This window comes from Coturnix japonica, chromosome 15, assembly GCF_001577835.2.
Source record: "Coturnix japonica isolate 7356 chromosome 15, Coturnix japonica 2.1, whole genome shotgun sequence".
Lineage (NCBI taxonomy): Eukaryota > Metazoa > Chordata > Aves > Galliformes > Phasianidae > Coturnix > Coturnix japonica.
In genome coordinates this window covers 3210833-3233397 of record NC_029530.1, presented here as the reverse complement: position 1 = coordinate 3233397, position 22565 = coordinate 3210833, and the positions used below count along the sequence as shown (strand labels likewise).

General features: G+C 39.3%; 1 protein-coding gene across 3 annotated transcripts in view; it reads left to right on the top strand.

Moving 5' to 3' along the window:
• Positions 1-22565, top strand: part of TMEM132C (transmembrane protein 132C) — a 155837-nt gene that overhangs the window by 117052 nt on the left and 16220 nt on the right. For all 3 annotated transcript variants that reach the window (XM_015878410.2, XM_015878411.2, XM_015878412.2), the window contains one exon: positions 15344-15487. In XM_015878410.2, the coding sequence (XP_015733896.1) occupies positions 15344-15487 (144 nt within the window). The remainder of the gene's footprint in view (positions 1-15343; positions 15488-22565) is intronic.

The following is a 22565-nucleotide window of genomic DNA, read 5'->3' as shown; positions in this document are numbered from 1 at the left end:
CTGTCTGTAGTAGAGATACCAATATGAGGCATCATATATATATGCTTCTCAGCCTTGACAAGGGGGAAATCCTGCGAAGCAAATAAAAGTTTGCAGAACAGCCAGAATGTGCAATGAGACAGCTGGTGACTCAATGGGACTTGTGGCTTTATGGCAACACCTGAACAGGGACTCTTTCATAGCACTACGTGCTGCACAGATGAGTGACTGACGTGTCAGAATCCTGTCTAGAAAATTCTCAGTCCACAAGCTTAAGCTGATAAAATTTAGCTTCAAGGTTGGATGAAACTGAAGGTTAAAGAAGGTACTTCATGAGGTACTGGACTTTGGATCATGTTTTCATCCTAACACAGTGAGAGGTATTCCGGATCCCTTTTCCAGTCTGTGCTTGCTGCCAGAAGTCTTCTGATCATGGTTTCTTTCTTCTGACAGCATGTTACAGTGCAGAGCTCTGTAAATGTGGCCAGGTTCTTCTAAGCTGCATCTCAGCACTACAAGATGAGGATTATTTGGTACTAGTTCATGGCACTGCATTGTGTGACTAGTCAAGTCTGGGAATTCTTCAGTTCATGTGATTTTTTGGGCTAGATTTGGGGTCTGCTGTAGGTATTGGCTAAGGCTCATGGTACCTCTCCATCAGAGGAAGATATCTGAGGTAACAGTTTATATATGAAATGGCACTGATTGAAATTTTGATTGTTTGACATAATCACAAAGGGAGTTTCATGGCTGCCATGAAGATGTGAGACCATGCAGACATAGTAATGAGCCAGCAGAAATTGAGCTCTGGCCCCAGATGAGTGCCTGAGAAGGACATTGCAGGGCTGAGTGTTTTGATGCTGTGTCTGCTAAGGGCTGTATTCACCGTATGTGTCCTCTACTGCTGCCTTCGGTGCCAGATCAGACGGAGAGATGACAAGCACTTCTCAGCAGGGACAGGAGACTGCTTTAGGATGCTGACATTCTGCCCAGTTTTGCAGCTGAAACAACTGGAATTTAAAGGCAGAGAAATTACTGACCTGTAAGACTGAAATGTGAGTTAGGTGATTTGGCTGGAGTTCACCCATAAGAAACAATGGGAGGCAAATGCTGGGCCTCATTCTGATTCTCCTGCACCACTGCACTTTGGCTGTGGAGGATTTGGAAGAAATGGAAAGGGAGAAAGAGCGGAGAGTATTGCAGAGTTCCTTCATGAGCTGCTGGCTGAGCTGGAAGGGGAGTCTTGATTGCTAGATAATGCTTTCTCCTGTGAAAGTGGATGAATTAGTTTTTGTCTAAACTAATGCCCTTTCATTAGCTTTAGCTATCAGTCAATTGTCCTAACTGATAAATGCAGGTCCATACACTGCCCACGTTTATTGCAGATGACAAATATTTGTGGTTTACCCTAGAGAGTAAAACAGCCTCCACCTTCTCGTGCTGTCACTTAAAAGTGATGCTAGGCGGAATGGTGACAGTCAGAGCAGACCAGGTTCATTTGCAAACACAGCAGGTACTCAGCCAACATAACCATTAAGTAGGTTAGCTGTGACCCACATGGAAAAACAAGAGCAATTTATCTTAATTGACAACTTCTTAATTTTTGTTTTGATCTGTAATGACAGTTTTAAAGTTTCTGGGCAATACTAATTTCTTAACCATAATGCTCACCTAGCAGAATTAGGAATTGTTTAGGCTGGACCCCAATTAATGAGGTCCTGAAGTGCTCTAGATTGGACAGTGAGACTAACAAGGCAACAAGGAGACCTTACTATAATATAAGGTAATGAGTATAGGGGGAAAAAAAGAAAAATAAACAAAACAAAACAAAAAATTCAAAAAACCCAACCAGGACTTTTATAAGCCTCGGTGTTATAATGAGCTACCCCAAGGATTAAAATACCCAGCAACTTTTCACCTTCAGTTTGTTATTAGATGCACGTTTGCCTTTCCCTGCTTTCAGTTTACACTTCGTTATCCAGCCACACTCTCAGCGCTGAGGATGTTTGTCATGGAAGTCATTAGGAATCTGCTCTTTGAACTATGTTGTTGTGCCTGAGGGGAATAAAAAAGTAAAACCTAGGACAGAGTTCAGTACTGTCCTGGTGAGAAAGCAAGCCCTGTGCTTCTGGCTTTTCTCTTTGCTTTGTGCAGCAGCTGCTATAAAGACATGGGGAGCAGCAGTGGTGGTAGGATTTGATCTGTGTATAATCTCAGAATCAAAAGGGTACCAGTACAACACCAAAGTCTGGGCTGTTGATGGTACTCTGCTAAGCTAGAGGAGCAGCACACAAAGGTTCTTCTCCAAAGCCAAAGCACTCCAGATTGACACACTTATGTCACAAGACTATGAGTTAACAGACCGAAACTTCCTACACTTTAGCAGGGGCCCCATTGCTGTAAATCAGCACAGTGAACCTATCAAGACTTTTTTTTTTTTCATCAGAAACAAGTTGTGCCTAATATTTGAATCACCAACCCAGTACTGTGAGTGTCAGCACATCAGCACGCTGGTAGGGGGAATTTCAGGAAACAAATGAGAACAAAAGTAATGCTGACATTAATTTTAATCAAGTCCTAGTCATCTGATCTGTCCTCTGTATCTTTTTCTTTATCAAAGCTGATTGTCTTTCCGCAAGATTTGTTACCTCACAGAACAATAATATGCCTGTAATGAAGTAATTTATTGCTGCAATTTAGTTTTGGAAATCCTCTATTGTTGAAAAATAGCAACAGTGTGGTTTTATTAATTACAGTAGTTGAGTATTGAATGCTGACTGTCACTATCAGGATTAGTGAATACATTGTAAATTGCTCTACAAGGCCCAGTAGGACAAGATCTATACAAGTTTTAGAGAATGTGAAATGAGTATTTTGATTAAGCCGAGTGAGTGTGAAAAAAAGTTAGCTGGGGACTTAGAGAGAAAGCAGGAAGGGAAACAAGCTTGTAAATTCAGTGTTAAAAAACACACCAGTATGTTAATCCACCACATCAATGTTTTGTTTACCCACAGTATGGTTCTGCAGCCCAGCCTCCCCTGTCCTCAGGCAGTGTTTGCCCATTGAACTATACTCTTACATTCACTTGCTACTTCTGACAGTCTAAGCCATCAGGTTCATGATGAACTTTTCCTCTCAGGATGCCATTTCAGAGAGAAGTAGTTTATCTCCTTTTCTTTTTTTCCCTTTAATGTGGAAATATTTTACCTAGGCATAATATTTCTGGTTTCACTTGCATAAACCAGGTTTTATCAGGATGAGGGTAGGGAAAATGCATGTGGACAAAATCACCTTGTCTGTTTTAAAGGTGATCTGTCTCCCTTTTTTGTGTTCTAAAACACCGCACAATTGAATGAAATCCAAAAGGTCTGTTATAACCTCTTAGTGATCTTGAATTCTCATTCTGGAGAGCTAACAGAAGGTAGAAGGCCTCCTGTGGCATGTATTATGTCATCAGCAGAAACCAAACCAATCAGTCTAAGACCTGGATGTACTTTGGAGTCATCTTGTATAGGGTCCTACGTGCCTGCATGCCAACAGCAAGAAGCTTCATAGTGCTTGAAGCTTTGGTCGAGCCTATAGAAAACACTGTGCTTTAGATTCTGGATCTGGGACAAAATGTCAATTGCAAGCATTGAAAAGCAGTGACTAACAGAGGAGCTGCCAGCTGGCACGACGTGTCCCACGGCATATGTTTGAAGAATGCCTGGAAGCTTCAGGAGTGAGCTTGGTGTGGAAATAAATAAGTCATTTGAGACTCGGTAATTCCTCCTCACTGCTCTTACCTCATCCAAATTACGGACTACTCATTAAGCACCGGGAGACTCTGATGTGCAAAAATAGGAACTGTCTGATGGAGCAGGAGCCACACGTCTGGAGATCATTTCTGTCTCTCTTGGATCTTGGCAAAACTCAGACACCAGCCCAATCATCTTTAAAATGGACACAGTAATTAAGATTTCCTATGTTATAACGTAGGTATTTGGTTTTCAGGAGCAACTTATACTGCAGATTCTTTAAAAGTGAAAGCTTTCTGTTTAAAAATGAATTCCAGTCTTCCACACTCAGTGCTGTTCTAGTCCTGAAGAGTAAAAATGGAAGCAAAGCAAGGTTTGTAGATAATGTCTTTTATTAGGCCATCCAACGAAGTTAGAGAAAACAGACAAGCTTTTAAGCACACAAACCTTCTTCCAAGCCCCTTTCAGTGTTGTAAGCTGCTGTGAGATGCTCAGATAAAGATAATGGTCACTGTGCTTTAGATTATTCTAACAAATTGAAATACTGCTTTAAGCAAACGGATTTTATCCCTTTGTCCTTCATGTCACTGACACAAAATTGTCATAGCAGTGTCTTTCAAGGATGCTTCTTCAGCCCTGAATCTCTCACCGGCATGATGTCTTAAAGCAACCATGGAAGGTAGAGGACATCTTTGCTTGAATCAGAAGGGAAGAATGGGATCTGTGGTTATACAGAGTCTCCAGTCCTTACGCATATACTCATATAAGTTGCTTTTACTTCCTATGTGTGGTGAGAATGGTTAGACATGTGTCTAGTCGATGATCTAATTTCCCTATGTGTCACACTCTCGTCTTCTTAACAGCATTAAGTTTCTGATGTCTGTGCAGTGCCTTCTCTGCATTAATGCAATAGTCTTTTTTCCTGCCCTCTGTGTGCTTTGCTTATGTGGACTTGCTGTGAAGTCTGTGAAATCAATAAACTATTAGAAAAGGAGGAATAATCTATAGACAAGGATAGCGAATAATAATATTAAATAAGATTATTTTCTGCATTTTTGTTACTACCTTCTCATGGCAGTTCTATAAGAAGCTCTACTCTGTATGGGTTACAGATTGTGCTTATCAAATATTAAAGATGTACAGCCAAAATAGGGAAGAGCAAGTAGAAATTTTCTCTAACTGGTTTCAAAATAGACTAAATTAAAATGAAAGATTTTAGCAGATGCTGTCTGCTTCACTTCTACTGTGTTCTAAATAGAGTTCTGAAATCCAGAAACCTGAGCCAAGTGCCCATGTGCGCTCCATGGCCAAAGACTGAGGACTTTAAAGAACTAGTAGAAGATGAATACTCCCTGTTGGAGAGAGAAAGTAACTCATGAATAATCAATAATGTACCAATCTACAGAAATAAAATAAGTTCACAACCCTCCACAGTGGTCATGAAAGGCTGTAGGTTCCTGCAGCGTGAATGTGGCCGATTGGAAACTTAACTTGCATAAGTTGATTCAAGGAGAAGAAAGGAGAAAGCAATCCAAGTGACAGCACATAGGTGTCTAATGCCATTATAGATGCTGTAGAATCTCAGCCATCCATCCAGGACTGCCAGGTATGACACAGGCCTACAGAACATCTGTGCCCGTTTGGAAGAACATCTGGAGGCCAGGCATAATACCTACAAGCACCTAAATGACACTCTATTCTTAGGCATTGCAATCTTTCCTCAGAGCTGCAAATTGTCAAGTGAAGCTGTTGTGAAGCACATCTCTGAAAATGCTAATAACAGTGTGGATTTCTTTGGTGTATAGTGAGGCTTTATTAAAGCCAAGTGCTGATTTCAGTGGGTTAGTGTTTTAAAGCATGAAGTTTGCAAAATATTAGTAGGAAACACACAAGATGGAAGTATGTTACATATAAAATGGAAAGTATGTGATATATAAAATGAAAAATAAGTGTGTGACTCTATTAACACAGAATATTTTTCCCATTGCAATTATATTTGTATATGTTCATCTGAGGATATGAATTACTCACATATGTAATAATTCCACACACGGTGGAACTGTGTGCACCCATGCATGTGTTCTAATATGCTTGTACATTTTCATTCTGCAACTATCTATTGATTACTGCAATTACAGCAATATTATTGCAGATATATGGCCAACTGTATAACAGTGCCGCAGGTTTATTTGAAATGAGCATGGGAAGAATTTCAAACTGTTAATGAAAATTGCCTTTTTACTACTGGCTGTATTCCCATGGTAGTCACATAGTTTGGAGACATCACCAGAGCTGTGTTGGTTCTGCTTAATGATGGAGCAAACCCAATTTATTGGGGGGTCCTTTTCCAAATTACTTGGACTCGTGAAAAAGAAAAGCAAATGACAGACATGTCTTGAGCCTGGAAAATGCCTTAAATTGACAATTTTCACATATTAGGCTTTTTGCAACAAAAGAGAACTGTAAGCCGTGAAATGATTTCAGCAAGAAGATATTATATGGCTCCATCCATGGCTGCTTAAGCATCCATGAACCATTCCATTATAAGATCACCAGGTGGCTATTGCCTTTCTCTCCCATTCAGGCTTTACCAATATTCCCACTCCCATCTGTGATAAACTTAATAGGACCATTTAGCAATGGAGAAAAACACAAGAGGTATTCATCATAGCTGAAGGCTTTCTCAGGCAATTATTCCTTAGATGTTTGAGTAAATGAAAAACTACTACTGAGATTAAAAACAACAGAAAATGTTGCAGGTTCTGAGGCCATTTATTGGTGTAGCTTTTGGAATCAGTGGTAAATATTTATCCTTCCCTGGGAATGTAGTAAGTAGCAAGTCTCTGATCTATTGCTTTTGATAGGCTTGTCATCACTCTTTTCCAAACATTTTCCTCCTCTACTAAGAGTGCTCATTAGAAGTAATTATATGTGTGGATACAAGCGGTAGTTATTGTCACCTGTCTATTAAATATGATACCTATGTAATTTTTGCAGTATATAAATGTTTAAAAGCATGAACTTTTGGAGGATTTTAGGGCAGTTGATTGCTTATATACATGAGGTTTATATGTATTCGCAAGTAACTATAAACTTGCTTATATCTCTAAGTGGCAATGCTCTGAAACAAGAAGGGTGAAGTCTCCCAATTATATTAGTCTCCAGATAAGGGTTTTATACCTGTTGCTTCACATCTTTTTGTCTGCTTACATTCTTTATACTCAGAATGACCAGTAATGATGCTGAAGTAGGAACATCTCAGGTAATCACACACATTTCAACCCATTACTGCAAGTTTTTCTGTCTACATGATACGATTCTTATGTAAATTCTTTCTGAGTCAATGGAACAAATTACTGCAATTTAAGGAATGAAAATACAAAGAGGATGATCAGGTTTTTTCTTGTCTAACACATATACATCTTTTTAAAAATCTGTATTTTTTTGTTGTTATTTATGGATAAATAAGGAGAAATAGAGAGTGGGCTTCTGCTCCCCATCTTTTTTTCAGTCACCTTTATTTATATCACATTTTTGTTACAGAAAGATGAAATGTGTACTTCTGCTTACTGTCTCTGGCTGCTGTCCTTATGTCCTTAATCTACGTTTTAAGTGGTTCCAGAATTGTTGCCTTTGAAGTCATTTTCACTTACAGGCTCTTCCTCCACACAGCAGGAAATACCATCTTACTTTGAAAATATATACCAGCCACTGAATCCTAACATACTCATTGTAGACAAAGGGAAATAGAGACAGCTTTAGTAAAATACTTGTCTTTCTAGTGAGTTATACCTCACTGAATTCAGTGTCACAGCTCCTACAAAGCAGAGTCTCCCAGCCAGAGGCTCAGTCACTGTTGATACACACTGATTATGATAGGCACTTAGAAAAGACAAACTATGCACATTTACAGCTTTTGAGACAGTAAAGGAAGACACAGTCAAGCATGAAAATGTTCTGTGGATTGAATTTCATGCCATTAATTTGCATTTCCCTTCACCTAGGAGGTCAGATTATCTAATGAGATCATCTTGTCAGGGTAATTTAGGGGTGGAAGGGAAGTTCTGAAGTTTTCTTGTGGTCCCAGTTCAATAGCAGAAGAGCCAAATGCAAGTGCAAGGAGTTGTCACATGAGCTGAGCGTGTTACTCATGATTCAAGTAGTGTAACTGTTCTCTAACAAGTGGAAGGAAGGAGTGTTTGAGACAGTTGACTCACTTATCTGCAGCATCGGGGGGACTCTGACATCTCTTTCCCTGCAGAAGAAACACATGGGTTTAAACAGAACCTTTAGAGTCACTGTACCTTTCTGGACCTACCAGCTAGTAAGGTTTCTTTGTTCCACCTAGTTTCAAACACAGCTGAAATGAAGGGACCATGACATCTTTAACAATCACAGAGTTCTGCCTTTTCTGACTGTACATTCGCCATTTCCATAAGCTCTGAAGAAAGATTCAGCCTCCAGCTTGAAGCAAAATGTTTCTTACTGTCTTCTTTGTGGTGTTTTTCCTTAAGGCAGAACATTCTCATTCTGCATGTTTATCTGTTATCAGTGAGCTCTACTGGCTAACAGATAACTTGTGGAGTTTGCAGGTGCCAAATCGTATTCTAATAAGATTTTTACTTTTTTATTTGAAATTATGAGGAACAGAAAGTGAATTCCTGCTGTCATAAGTTTGATAGAATGGGGCCTGCATACCTGACCAGGTCAATGTGGCCTTCATACAGATAGAAAGCTCTGAGTACCGGCTTTATAGCTTCAATCCAACTGTATAATTATATCACTAACTGCACTGCGAACAGAGCAATTCCAGACATACCTAATTTTGTTCAGTTGCTCCTTCTTTTTCTTGCTTTTTAAAGGAGATGCTCACTTTTGAAAGATGAAAGAATTATATTTACCAATTGAGTCTTCATCTGCTACATAAAAGTAATTATTGAGCACTTTCCCTTTCACAAGTCTGAAAGTTAACAGAGTAGATTCGCTGCAAAGTAAGTGTGGATTAGTCATCTATGAATCCAAATAAGTTTTTCTGCATCCATATCTGTTAATATATTCTACATTCCCCTTTTCTGCCTGCAGAGTTTAATTTATGAGGTTTCAAAATTCCCACTAGCAGTGTGTTTGAAAATCATACAAGCAGGGAAGAAAATGGAATGATCTGTTGCTAATGTGGGTGGGGGACAGTAATTAAGATTTATCTCAATATATAGGCTGTAAACAGAGACAATATCATTGATTAAAAAGGCATTGCATTTTCAGAACACTGAGTTCTCATTTTGAATAGACACTCAGGTCTTTGTAATAAATTACATGGCTCACAAAACCTACAGGGAAGATTGAGCTTTTCCTATCCTGGCTGACTTTGCTTTCTCTCCTTCTGGCCTGGGGAACCTCCCATTGTTTTTGTAGCAGTGGGCCAGGCCCAAGAGAAAAGGTGAGAATGCCCAGCTTGGTCTGATGGTCTTTGTCTGCATATAAATTATGGTCAAAGCTACTATTCTGGGAGGTGAAAAATAAGCCTGTTTCCTTACATTCCTGTTTCCAGGCTTTCTCCATTTACCTTTCTTAAAACTCCTGGAGAACCCCAGACATCATGTTGATCAAACTCTTCAAATAAATACTGTGCATGCTGGGGACAGAACAGTGCCAACATCCACCTTCGGGTCTTTCCTTGGATGATGTTTTATCTGTGTTTGACTTCTGGATTGTTTGTTCTTTAGGGAAGGTATCGTCCTTAATTTTTAGTGCCATGTCCCTTGTTGGCTGTTTAACAAAGATTTAATAGAAAGAAGATATCTCATAGGGCTGTCGTGTGTCGAAGAGAATTAGCTTCCAAAAGAAAACAGGGATCTTTTGTGCTGCTGTCCCGGTCAAAACAGGCTGCAGAATTGGCCAATTACATTGAATGGGTCTGTTTCTTATGGGGATTTTGAATGGCCTGATTTTTCATCACTATTAATCTGCTCATTTCTTTCGGTTTTTCATCACACTATGGATCTAAGGATCATAGAGTCACTTAGATTCCACATGGATCCATGTTTGAGGACTGATGGATGTTGTTAAGCAAGAGTGGGTCCCTTGATTTTACTGCTTAACAGAATTACCCCATTTCTTTTGCAGTGTGGCATTACAAAGTCCTCATGTTTGTACAAAGATGAGCAAAGCAGAATTAGATTTACAAGTGATGGGCTGATAGCACTGGAATCAAGTGAAGGAAAAGAACAAGCCCAAATCCCACTAACAAAATTTGTCCTCCCCTACTGTCTGTCATGAGGTCATTTTGCCTCAGGGAAGTCCTCTATTGTGGTGTAAACCTTCATCTGTAGGAACCTTCCTGCTTTTCTGCAGTGTGTGCTAAGAATGTAGAAACAATGTCAGCTTCTTTCCCTTTTTTTTACTGCCTGTGAATGTGGAGTGTCAGAGAATCCATTTGGCAGAAAGCTCAACATGTAATTTATTTTTAATCATGGAATTATGTAGATAAACAGAATCTGCTGCCTAACAATGTCAGTTTGTTAATCAGCTGTAATCTTAGTGGTATTAATAACCCAAATCTGCAACCATCATGTCACCAGACTCACAAATCAGCATAACAATTGTCTGCAGTGCAGAACAATTCTGTGCATCTCTCTAACTAGGATGCCCTGGAAACTTGTAACACATAACTTACTGCTCATCAGTAGAATATTTAGACTGTTTGCAACTGGCATGTGTGGAGTTTTTACTTTATATTTCCCACATCTCCATCTTCTTTTGTGACTGTGTTGCCAGGGTGTCTCTGCTCATCAAGGATGATGGGCTGAACAACAGTTGGAAGCACAGGACAGCTCCTAGAGCTCTCCTGCAAAGGCATTATCTTCTCTCACTGAAGTGCTGTCAACAGCATGCGAGGGCTTGCTTCTTCTGGCCCTTTTTCCATAAGGTAAATACTGTCTTGATTTTAAGGTGGGCGCTGCCTCGGCTGTCTCTCTTCTGCAAAGTTTTTAAGTAAACTTTCCTTATAAAGTAAAACATAATTATCTTTTCTATGTCATTCCTTCAGGTCTTAAGTGTGGGTTTGCTACTCATAAGGTGTTGTGTTTGTGTGAAGGAGAAATCTTAATGCTATGATTAACATCATTCTGAGATCCCACTTAGCGAATTTTCTGCCTGCAAACAGGACCATTCTCATGACCTCAGGCTCCCATGGATTTCTCTTGATAACACCATCTAATCGGATTTAGAGTTTAATTAAACAGCTGTCACTTTGCTTCCACATTCTGCTGCAATTTAATGTTGAATTAGTTCCTAAATTAGTCATGGCTGAATGCTTGCCTTCTTACAACTGAGAGGTTGGATGAACACGAGGTTTGCTCTTCAGCTAAATTCAAGCAACTATTGCTCGGATTCTGTGTTCTTGCTCCCACTGACATTGGTGGAAGTTCCCTGACTGCAGCAGTGGTGGGATAAGCAATCAGATTCCTGCAGAGTCAGCCATAGTTCTCCCTGATTTCAAATGGCAGGAACACATTTATTTTATGAATGTTATTTTCCCTTTCTAGAAATGTATTGATGTATTTGAATACCAATTCAGCTGGGTTTTCTGTGAAGCAGCACAAAGAGTGCAGCTGTGGAAGGAGATGTTTAAACCAATGTTACTGCTAGTGGACTTTACTCAATTTAACTGTGATATAACCAAGACCAGAGCATGAGCGATATTTTTGGTACTTCAAGTTATGACATCAGGGTGTGCCAAAATTCCACCTGGCTCTAAGCAGGAAAGCTCTGATCCTTCCTGTAGGTGTGTGATATTTGCCTCAAATACCATGTTTTGATCTCACTGAACTTTAATGCAATGTAACGTAATGTGGAGTCTGACTCCTGCCTGCCTCCAGTCTCACCATTTTTCTTTGAGATGGATATTAATTCATTTTCTGATCCACACAGATGTAAAATCAGGGTTTGTAACTGTGGTAGCTTGCTACAGTCATGCATGGAAGAGCTCCAAACAATTAGACTGATGTAACCTACCAGTTTTAGCTTGTGGGCTTCTTGATTAAATCATTTTTATTATCTCTCCTGTCTGTGGTGCACATTCAGAGCGCTCAGTGTCACAGCGCAGACAGACAGACCGCTCTATTTAAGCTTCTTTTATTTGTTTGAATTTCAGTTCAGCTTTTAGGGAGTCTTGGACTATGGATCCTTCCTTATGTTATTTAGTTTTCTGCCTAACAGCTCTTGTGTGGGTGCAGATGCAGACATTGAGTCAGTTCTGAGTTACATTAAAGCCTTAGGCTGTATTGGAGCAATACAAAGGATACACAGAGAAGGCAGAAGTTGTGCCACAAGGCTCTTCCATATAGAGGGATATAGGATACGTGTTACTCTATTTTAGTTCTAAACAAACAGACAAAAGAATGGAGACTCAGTTCCTTAATCTTGCTTATTTAAAGATCACAGATAAATAGCACAGGGCACTTACAGATCAAATAAGGGAATGGACACAGTTTAAAACTACCTTTATCATGCTATATAGTATATAAATTGTTTATATTTCAGTATTTCCAAATCTGTGTAATAGCAATGAGTTGTGACTGCTATTAGTGGAGATTAAATACAAAAAGCTGAAGTGAGGGGGTTACCAATTGCTTTGTAATGCTGAGACTCTCTAGTTATGAAGGTACTGGGTAACATTTCCAGTATATTTTCCTTCCTTTGTGCACATTATGCATCTGACATTCCTGAATGCAATTGGCCCTCTGAGAAGAGATGTAAAACTTCAGTAACCCTTTCACAACAATCACCTTTTACAGATTTTTAACGCAGATGCAGCTCTGAAGTCATGAATCAAAATGAATTCATTCAAATGCACACGACTTACTTCCTTTAGTGAAACCATTAGCAAAGGGCAGAAGATTGAGGTTTTCTAATTGCTGATAAAGTGCTAGTAGTCAAATTTCCTGTCTTCTCTATAGAAAGGTCTTGAGAAATTTCAAAAGCTTTTTCAAACCTTTGTAGCAGCAGCTTTATATCAAACCCACTTAGAATTGAGATGCACCAATAATGACTTATTGGAAAGAGAGAAACAGAAGTGACAGATTATTCCTTGGCAATTGGTGCATCAGTTCTGCACTAAATAGTGCAGAAAGCAGAAAATCACTCACATTTGCCTATCAATCAAGCTTTTTCTCTTTAATGTATAGGTCATTTTCTTTTGTCTGGTGAGGAAGGATCATATTATTTGGGACAGATGAGGCAGAATAGGCTTATTTAGGATATCAGATATATAGGTTATTGTGTTAGCACTCAGTACTGAAAATTGGAGAATCATAACAAAGAGAGGTGGAGGAAACCACAAGAGGTCACCTGCTCCCTTTCTTCTTCTACCTGACCCAGAGATCCAGTGTTATTTCTGAAAGATATATAGTATGAGCTTTCCTCAGAATTCTTTCATGATAGATGATATCTTTTATTCTGTCCCAGACAATCTATTCCAGAAATTCTCTATCATTATTTGTATAATAAAGGCTGCCTTAATGTCAAACAAATCTTCCTTATTGCAGCTTAAGTCCATTATTCAGGCTCTGGCCATGAACATAGAAAACAGTTTATTCTTTCATGTTTTCAGAAGACTTTTGTGTATATGGAGATAGTAATCTTTCTTCAGCTGAGGATGTCATTATTGAAGATACCTCAAAACCAGACACAGTCATTTAGTTCAGTCATTTAAACCTTCCTAGTGCTTAGCTGAGGAGTACTTCCCATCCTACAGGCAATATTCCTCTTACATAGATTATTTTTGTGGGAGGGTTTTGGTTTTTTTAACCAAAGCAACATGCAATTAGCAACTTGCAGCATAGGCAAAGCTTGCTGGAAGAAGTTCCCATGACTCCTGGACACCCTGTTGCAAGTTAGAGCCAGATACTGAATTTATTCTGCTGCCTGTAGCACAGAAGTTTCATCTCACTACATTAGCACATTTTGTTTTTCATCTTCTTCATAGCAGTGATATGGGATTGGTTTCTGTTTGTTTTGTGTGCCTGATTTTCTTACTTTTGTGTAAAACTTGAAAACATGAATTACCATTAAATACAAACACAGATGGATCCCCAAGCCAAAGAGTATGTTCTATATCCGAAGTATTTCTATTTATGGCATTGCTCTTCTTCTTCACCTGTCCCTTTAAATTAGATTTCTCCACTGGTAGCTCACATCAGTTGCTGAAGACAAAGTGGATCTGAGTAGAATCATTTCAAAGCAGAGCTGAGATAGCCTGAAAAGATGTCCTGTCATTTCCACAAACTCTCCTACTGCTCCTTACCCTGCAGTCCTTAGTTCACACTGTTTAACACTCTGAGTCACAAAAAATAAGGCGCTAAGGGATGGAGGCAAAAGATTAATTTCAAAGGACATACAGCACTTGCAATAGCCAAATACACGGCAAAAAAAAATTGTGTTGAGCCTGATTTTGGTGAAGATATACAGGTTATTTCATGCATGATGCTTTGGAAGTCTGCGGACAGAAGAGCAGCTTTGAAAGTCAGTGGGTTCTAAGAGTGGCCTTAGACTTTCCAACAATGGTATTTATAAGCTTGGCTCTAATTTATTGTTTTGAATCACTCCATTTACATAAATGACTTTTCCTACAACAGTAAAATATCCCTTTTTTAATAGTTTATTTTTTTAATATTTGGTGGGGTTTCTTATATGAGCAGTAGGAGAACCTGAGGAATAGCAAGCTGCAAGATCAAAAGAAAGTCCGACCTAGATTTCAAACTCACTAAACCTGAATTAAAGCCAGTGTTGATAGTATCAGTGCCCCATTTTCTTGCTGTTGACATTAACAGCTGCAGTGCTGTTGATTTTGGTGCTGAGAATTTTGATGAATATTTTATTCACTTTATGGGGTTGGAATTTCAAAAAATTGGGGAAAACTTTGAAGTTCTTCCTGCTTGAGAATCTTGGGATTACAATGATGCTGAAACAGTTCAGCAGTCAGAGGAGTTAGCTTAGTTGATGGTGCACTGAAAGTCTTTATACGCCACGACCCAAGTGCAAACTTCAGATTTCCATGTTATTTTCCCTGCAGTTAATAGCATGAGTAACTCCTTCTGGATTCCTTATATTGCTTCATTGGCCATATCAATGGAAATTAAATCACCTTGAAACAGTTCCAGATGCAAAGTTCACAGAAAGGCCTTGTCTTTGCAATGGACTTCAATTCTGCAAGTAGTGTTTTTACTTTCAATCCTCTTGCAACCTGTTCCAAATACTGACAATCAAGCTTAGTTTTATAAAAATCCCAAATGAATGTTGTGGAAGACAAATATTGGGTAAAGCCCCACATTCTTAAGTGTGGAAGCTACCTGTGATGTGAGGCTGCTTGGACTGAACTGAGCTGTAATCATTTTGCTTGCTATTTAATAGTGTACAGCGCAGGTGACTGTTTATTGAGCAGGTAAAATATAAAAGGGCTTTTACTGCATATTACCAAGTTGTGCCTAATAGGAGATGCATTTAAGTCATTAGCTCCTGAGAACTAATGCATCCCTCTTGAGGACAAGTCGTGCTGAAGAGCTGATGCTTGCTCTTTGGAAATGTTTTTAGCCGTTTCTTAACAGTGCCGTGCTTTGTTTTGCATACAGGATACAGAAATTGTGAACACCGCAATTCTCACAGGAAAAACTGTGGCCGTGCCCATCAAAGTGGTCTCCATTGAGGAGAACAGTGCTGTGACAGACATCTCTGAGTCAGTTGAGTGCAAATCCTCTGATGAAGACGTCATCAAAGTAAGACTGTGCAGCCACCATTCTGAGTTTCAATAACATTTCAGTGTTTAATTTTTATGTTCTAGTTTTAAAATATCTTTGTCGTGTCACCTCAGGACCTCTGTGCAAAGAGGCAAAAGCAGCTTTGCTGTTAGTTCTGCCTCTCCAGATGTTTCTTATTACCTTGCCAGCTGTGATTATCACCTCCACAGCTGCATTAGTGGGATGGATTGGATGTGCGTTCCCCAGCAACTGCAATACAAAGTTCTCCTGGTGGACTGCACGTTCTGCTGAACTCTGTTGTGAATTAAGAAGTTGGTTCTGCACAGAAATGGCTAAAATCACTTCCATGACCCAGTACATCAATTTAGCACTAGCAGCTCAATTTCACAAAGAAACAAACACCAGCATTCAAAAATTAAATAAACTAAAAGTGCAGAAAGATCTATTGTGATCATCTAGACTGGCTCTCTTGCTTAAAGAGCTTACAGAATTTCACCAAGTAACTCCAGCCTCACAGGAATTTCTTCTTCCTAAGAGTGAAAATGAACACTGTTAAAATCTTCTTGGGGACTTGATGTACATCACCAGGTAATGCATGGAAAATGGCAGCACGATAATTTCCAAAATAAAAATGCATCTGCAAAAATATGTTATGAGTTTTATAGCTTTGGAGCATATTGATCAAGGAGAAATGGAATTCCAAAACCTTACGAAGAGGAGAGTGTTCTTCTCATAGTAATTCTATTACATCCTGGACCACTGCAGTTCTCCAACCATTTGCTTGGAAGGAATGGAGTTTTTTTTTAGCACTATATCCTTTGATTAGCACTTGGGATCCTGCTGTGCTCTTCTTTTCTGCAGAAATAATTTATCTCCACTAAAAGGATTTCTTAAAATGGAGTCTGTTTGCACTATTGGAACATTTCTAAGTGGTGTCTAGAAGCCTCCCTATCTAGCCACTCTGAAGTTAAAGTGAAACAAATAACTGGAGGCCAACACACAGTGATTATTGGAATTGACTGGAGAAAATTTTCAGGTGTAATTTCCTCTTCAGAAATGTTCTGAAATTGCTCAGATGAATAGGGAAAATGTCTTCTGTATATTTAGCAATATAAGTGGAATCCCTGGAGGAATGCATCTTTGAAATATGAATGCTAACTACTGTAAATCATACAGCAAGTTAAAAAGTAGAGTTCAGTGGCATGCTTTAAGCAAAAAAATTTATCTTATAAAGGAGCAGATTTTGGTCTTTTAAGTCTAGAATGTTCTAGTTTCCAGGGTATTTCTTTACATGGGGAAATGAAGTTTGGATTTTGAGTTAAACTAAAATGTCTTTATGTATTCTGAGTTTAAATAATATTCAGAAAGCTTCACACGGAGCACAAAAACATTCCATCCCTAATTCCTTTTGAAATTCTCTTTTAAGCTTTTATCATAGAATCGTAGAATGGCCTGAGTTGAAAAGGACCACAATGATCATCTGGTTTCAACCCCCCTGCTATGTGCAGGGTCACCAACCACCAGGCCTTGAATGCCTGCAGGGATGGGGCATCCACAGCCTCATTGGGCAGAATTTCTATTAAATTCTGTAGGTTTATTATTTTCCTCTGCAAAATACTCTTTTGTATATCCCATTGGGTGTTACCAATCTTTTAAAAAGATAAAGTCTAGTCCAAATAAATGATACCTCTTTGTAGCAGATCATGAAATCCTCAACAAAGGTGTACATGTGTCTACAGTTCATATTCCCAAGCATCCTCGTCATAGCAGAATCATCTATCAAACAGATAAGTGTCCATTTGTATGGGTCATACAAACAGCCTAGAGGTAATGTTTGTGCCCTGTAACTTGGCCATCAGATAAAAGCTTATTTGTATTAATTTTTACAGTGCCTTCAGTTCAGCTTCAGGTACATTAATTCCTAGTAACAGAGCTCAGTGAAGATTGAAAGATAAGATATATCTGCAAGTTACAGGTAATAGTTTCCCCAGTGATAAGTTTGGTCTCAAGGCAGCTCAGTGCATTGACTGCATCCTGTCTTAATCTGCTGACTACTACTCCTTTTACTTCTTTAATACCTCTTCCTCTCAGCTCAGAGCGGCACTCTTCTTTGCTTCCAAATTTACTGTTGGTTTCCTGACCTTTAAAAGTCTTTGAGCACTCCAGACCTTCATACAGGGGCCCAACCTTTTAAAAGAGGACAAAAAATTTATTATGGTACTAAAAATCAAGTAACAGCCAAATTCTGCTTTGCTAAGATGGAAATTACTGGTAGGATCCATGTATCTGGATTCATTAACAGTGAGTGCTGTTGCATACGTAGGCTCCTTTTCATCTCCTAGAAATTAAAGTGGTATGTGGCTGCTTTTGCCAGAGTTTTTGTGTGGTTTGCTTGAGGGCAAACACTGCTCTGGGTTCCCAGGTCACCTGGCTGCTGGAACAGATGCGGTTTCATGCTGTGGAGAAGAGCAGAATTTCAGGAGACTTACATTACCTTGTGACATTTCCAGACTGAAAACCCTTGATGCTTACAAGCTTGTGGATGTGGGTTTGTGGTTGTTTTTTTCCATGAAAATAATCTGAGTTCAAAATCTTTTGTGCTTTGTGTATTTCAGGAGTCATTTCTGGGCTAGCTTGTATCTCGATGCTACATGTAGAGATGTTGCACACATTATATCATATTTTTATCATGTTGCTATTATTTATAAATGGTAAATTGAGTGTACTAGCCTCATACTCTGAAGACCTTATTTACTAGTTTCCTTTCTTTTTTAAGTGACATCAATAGCTTTAATAATGTCTTATCAAAACATAGTTTCACATAACATTTGCTCGAACAGGCAGCTGCTATGGCCATCAGTGAGAAGAGAAACACAGATCTCACCTTTAAGACATCCCTTGGTAGTTGTTAATGCACAGTGGGCTCTTGTTTTCATTGGGGCCAATGAGCAGAGGCAGACACTGACTGCAGGTAAAGGCCACTGGAAGAATGTTAGGAATTTCTCTTACAAGCCCAAATCCAGGACAGCGTGACACAGCTGTCCCTCTCTTATCACAGTAAGTTGAAACAAAATCCCAGATCAAAGCAGTGCTGAACTGCTGGGGGCTGAAAATTTCACTGAGGGATTTTGTGGTTGAACTCTAGATTAGTATTTAAAAGACTGGAAGCAATGCTAGTTGCAAAGCTTTCAGAACAATAGTGATGGGACTCACAGACGACTGCCCAGGTTGTGGATCTTGTTTAAAGGCTCAATGTAGTATTCATTTATACACATGAGTAAGTTTGCTGTGAATACTGCTAACATCAGGGAACCTACTCATATGAAATTGTCATTTAGGGCTCATAAATATTTCATAGACTTGGCCATTTGTGGTGGAAACAGATTATATGATGGAATTAATTCTTACTAAAAAGACAGCTTATGTTTGAATGTCTGTTGTTCATTTGTGTTCTAGTCAGATTAAAAGCCACTCTGGATGCTGTATGACACCTGATGGAGGAAAATCTTGGTTTGCCAATTAGGAGGCTGACAGATGGACATGGGTTCCTAATAGATAAATAGTAGATAAATAGTTGTGTACTAATTGAAGTAACTCTTGCTCTTGCTGGGAAAAATAAGAAAAATAAGGAGCAGAAATTTTTTGACAGGAAAGTAGAAAATTTGCATTCTCCCTTGTGAGGAGTCTGTGTTCATTCTCAGATATGCAAACCTTCCCTTGGTTAGCTCTAGAAGTGAGAGCAGGATGCCTAGTTTGCGTGACACTGCTCTAAGAACCATCACAACATGCTGCTTCTGGATTGTGAGCCAGGTGTGCTCCCTGCATGGGGCTGAGGAAGCACAGCAGTAGGCTCTGAACAAGCATAGGATCTGTCAGTGCTTCCCCCCATGGTGCAGAAACCACACAGGCCAGCACAAATCGCTTTCCTGAAATGAATGTACAGTGGCTGATGAACTGCAAATACAGTTCCAACTCCCCACATTCTGATACAGCCTTGAAAGCAGAAGCTGTATCTCTCTGAGTGCAAAACTAGCAGTTTTTTCTATCTGATGGTTCCTCTTTCTGCTTCTGATACTGTGTTTCCATGTGATCTGTGTGAAAGCGAAAAGCTTTGAAAACACAAGGAAAGGCACAGCATGGACATCCCATTGTTTTGCTGTTCTTTGAGCCCTGTTACTTTGTAGGCTTTTCTTCTGCTAAATCCGATATGATATATATTCTGAACAGAATTGCAAAGAGAAAATCCACCTCCTTGCCCTCCTCCATACTTCTCATAGCCTTGTGATTTGCAGGGATCAATACATATCAGCAAAGTGAAAAAACTTCAGAGGGGCTTCAGAAAAATGAAACTTGATTGCACAGTATTGTCAGATGCAAACACAACATAGAGGCCGGCCGTATGTGGGGCTTTCATAGAAGATGTTCTGTCATTAACGTATAACACTATTGCCCAAACAGTCGGCCTCAATTGAAATTGAAACTCAAAATAGACATAGTCTGAGGTACTTGAATCCAGAAATAAAAGGTGTAAATACCTTGCCATCACATAATAGGCAACGATTTCAAAGGCAGCTAATGAAGCATTTGAGCCATACCCTTGCAGACGTCTTTCCCTGTCATCTCATGCCTTCACGCAGTTCACTGCTGGCGTTAGTGATGCTGGAGTGGAAAACTGGCACATCCCAAATGAAAAGTCAAAGCAGAGTGGAGGTAACAGTGCTTGAAAATCCACAGAAAATGCTTCAAAATCAACTTCAAGGCTACAAGTTTGAGACTAGGGAAGAGAATGGGAGAATTAGAATGAGTGCTGTGGCTGCTATAGATTTGATGGGAGGATTAGCTATTTTTTCCAGATCTTTTTGAACAATATAGTTAGAAAAAGTGATGTTTTGCTTCTCTTTTTCCTTTCTTTCCTGATAGTAGCTGTAATATACACAGTGTGAACTTGTATACTGTGGATACATGTGGTTAGGTAACCACAAGCAATGTGATGTTTTCAGATGTATAACTACTGTCCAAAGCATCTAGTTGGAAGAAATTAAAAGTCTCTGCATTCACCCTGCGATCCTATTTTGACATTCAAGATATTTAGGACCATGCTGTATGTGTAGACCGGCACATCCCTAGTGAGCAGTAGGCCAAACTCTCTATTCTGTCCCATTTTCATAAATTACTTGACTTGAGAGTGCACAAAACAAGACAGATTTTGTTTTACGTGATAATGGTATCTGCAGAGAGCTCCTGTGGCTCGGCACTGCTACAGTTCAGCTTCAAAAGCTGGTCATTTGGGAGCAAATAGATGCCCTCCAGTCTCAGCTGGCATTTTTTGCCCCTTTTACTCTCTCAGTTCTGTCATAGTGAATGATATTCAGTTAGTTAAATGTACTGCTTCTGCTCTGCAAAGCTGCCAGCAAAATCTTTGTAATGAGATTAGATAATGTACAGCCTTTTCCCTAAGAAATGCTCTCTAGCTTTGGGGGTTTTCTAGTTAGTTTTGCTAATCTGGCTGCTGATACTGAAAATGCAGATGCTTCTCAGCGGAGAGAGTCCAAATTGCTTCTAAACTATGGCCCTGACTTTACAGAGTTCTCTCCTTTTCTTCAGTGCTCCAGGCTCATTCCCTGTGTTATTAGTGCGGGTTGCTGGGAATTTTGCCTGAGGGCTGATTGCAGGGACTGAAACCACATTTGGAACATGGCAGCTGTTCACAAGCACAATGCAACGTGAAAGCAGGAGCCATGTTATCCACTGCAGAGAGTTAATTCTAAGAGTAGCTTTAATCACTTATTAAAGTGTAATAGCTGCCCTGCTCCCTCATCACTGTTTCCAGAATGGGGATGAACAGTCCTCCATATTTTCCAGAAAGAAATTCATCTTATTCTGCTGGGTCATAGGTATAAAGCAACTCTCAAAGTTATTCTTGCTTGCAGTAGGAAAAAAATCAAGCCTTTCATTTATTATGACAGACTTATCAGAGTAAAGTCTTCATTACTGTATTTGTCTTTATGCTCTCCTGCTGAGGGTAGTTTTTGGCTTCACTTTCCGAGTCACTGAGCACAGCTCCGGCTGAAGTCAGTAGGAACAAGGGGTGGATCCGGCAAGTCAAGTCACACTAGCAATTAGCAACTCCTGTAATGGATACCTCCTTTATGAAGGCTGCTCTGAGTGTGACAGAGCTGTAAATATCATGGCCAAGATCGTGGAAGAGCTCATGCTTGAAGTTTTAACTCTTACCAGGTTTAAACAGTTTAGCATGAGGAAATAAGGAGTATGGAGCTTGAGACAGCTTCCATTTTCCAGCAGCAGGTTACTGATTATTCAGAGTTATGCAGCCAGGCAGCAAAATCCCTGTTATGAAGCAGTTGCCATCACAGTCTAATCCATGAAACCATAGTCTGAAAATCTTGTTCTAAGATTATTTTTGAACAAGTTCCACAGCAAGGACACAAATATTACAAAATCCTAAGGAAATGCCCCAAAATCTAGTGGAATGGTTTATCACTGTCTGATATTTAAGTGTTAGTATACTCAATGGATAAATCCTTCTGGTGCTCTGTATTTATTAATGGGATGAATGGCTTTTTTTTTGCAAAGCTTAACCTTCACATACTTCAATTGCCCTTCTGCTATGTAAGAGTGATGCTGCTGAGCTGAAACTGTAAGAGAGTCATATCTTTGAAAAGTGCTGAGCGTCAGTGTTCTCTACTAATTATCCTGTAAGTTTTCTCATTGAAATTGAGATTCCTTTAAGAGGTACTGGAAAAAGCTTTTTGCTCATAGAAGTGCTTTCATAAATATTTAAGCCTTTATGTAACCTTTGAATACTTAGCAACACTTACATTAGTATAACGGATATGGGCAAATGGGTTTATACAAAATAACAGATTCTGGACTTTTCCAGCTCAATAGGAATGTTCATCAGAGAAGCCACAACAAAGTTTTTTATTTAAAATAAAGGATTAAATTGTTTAAAGACACGCAGCAATGCTTCTTCATCTTGTCAAAATTACAGAGTGAGGAGAATGGGAGCCTAAGCCATAGAGAACAGATTGGAAGCCATGTATCACAAAACTGGCCTGGTCAGGTCCCTGAGAAG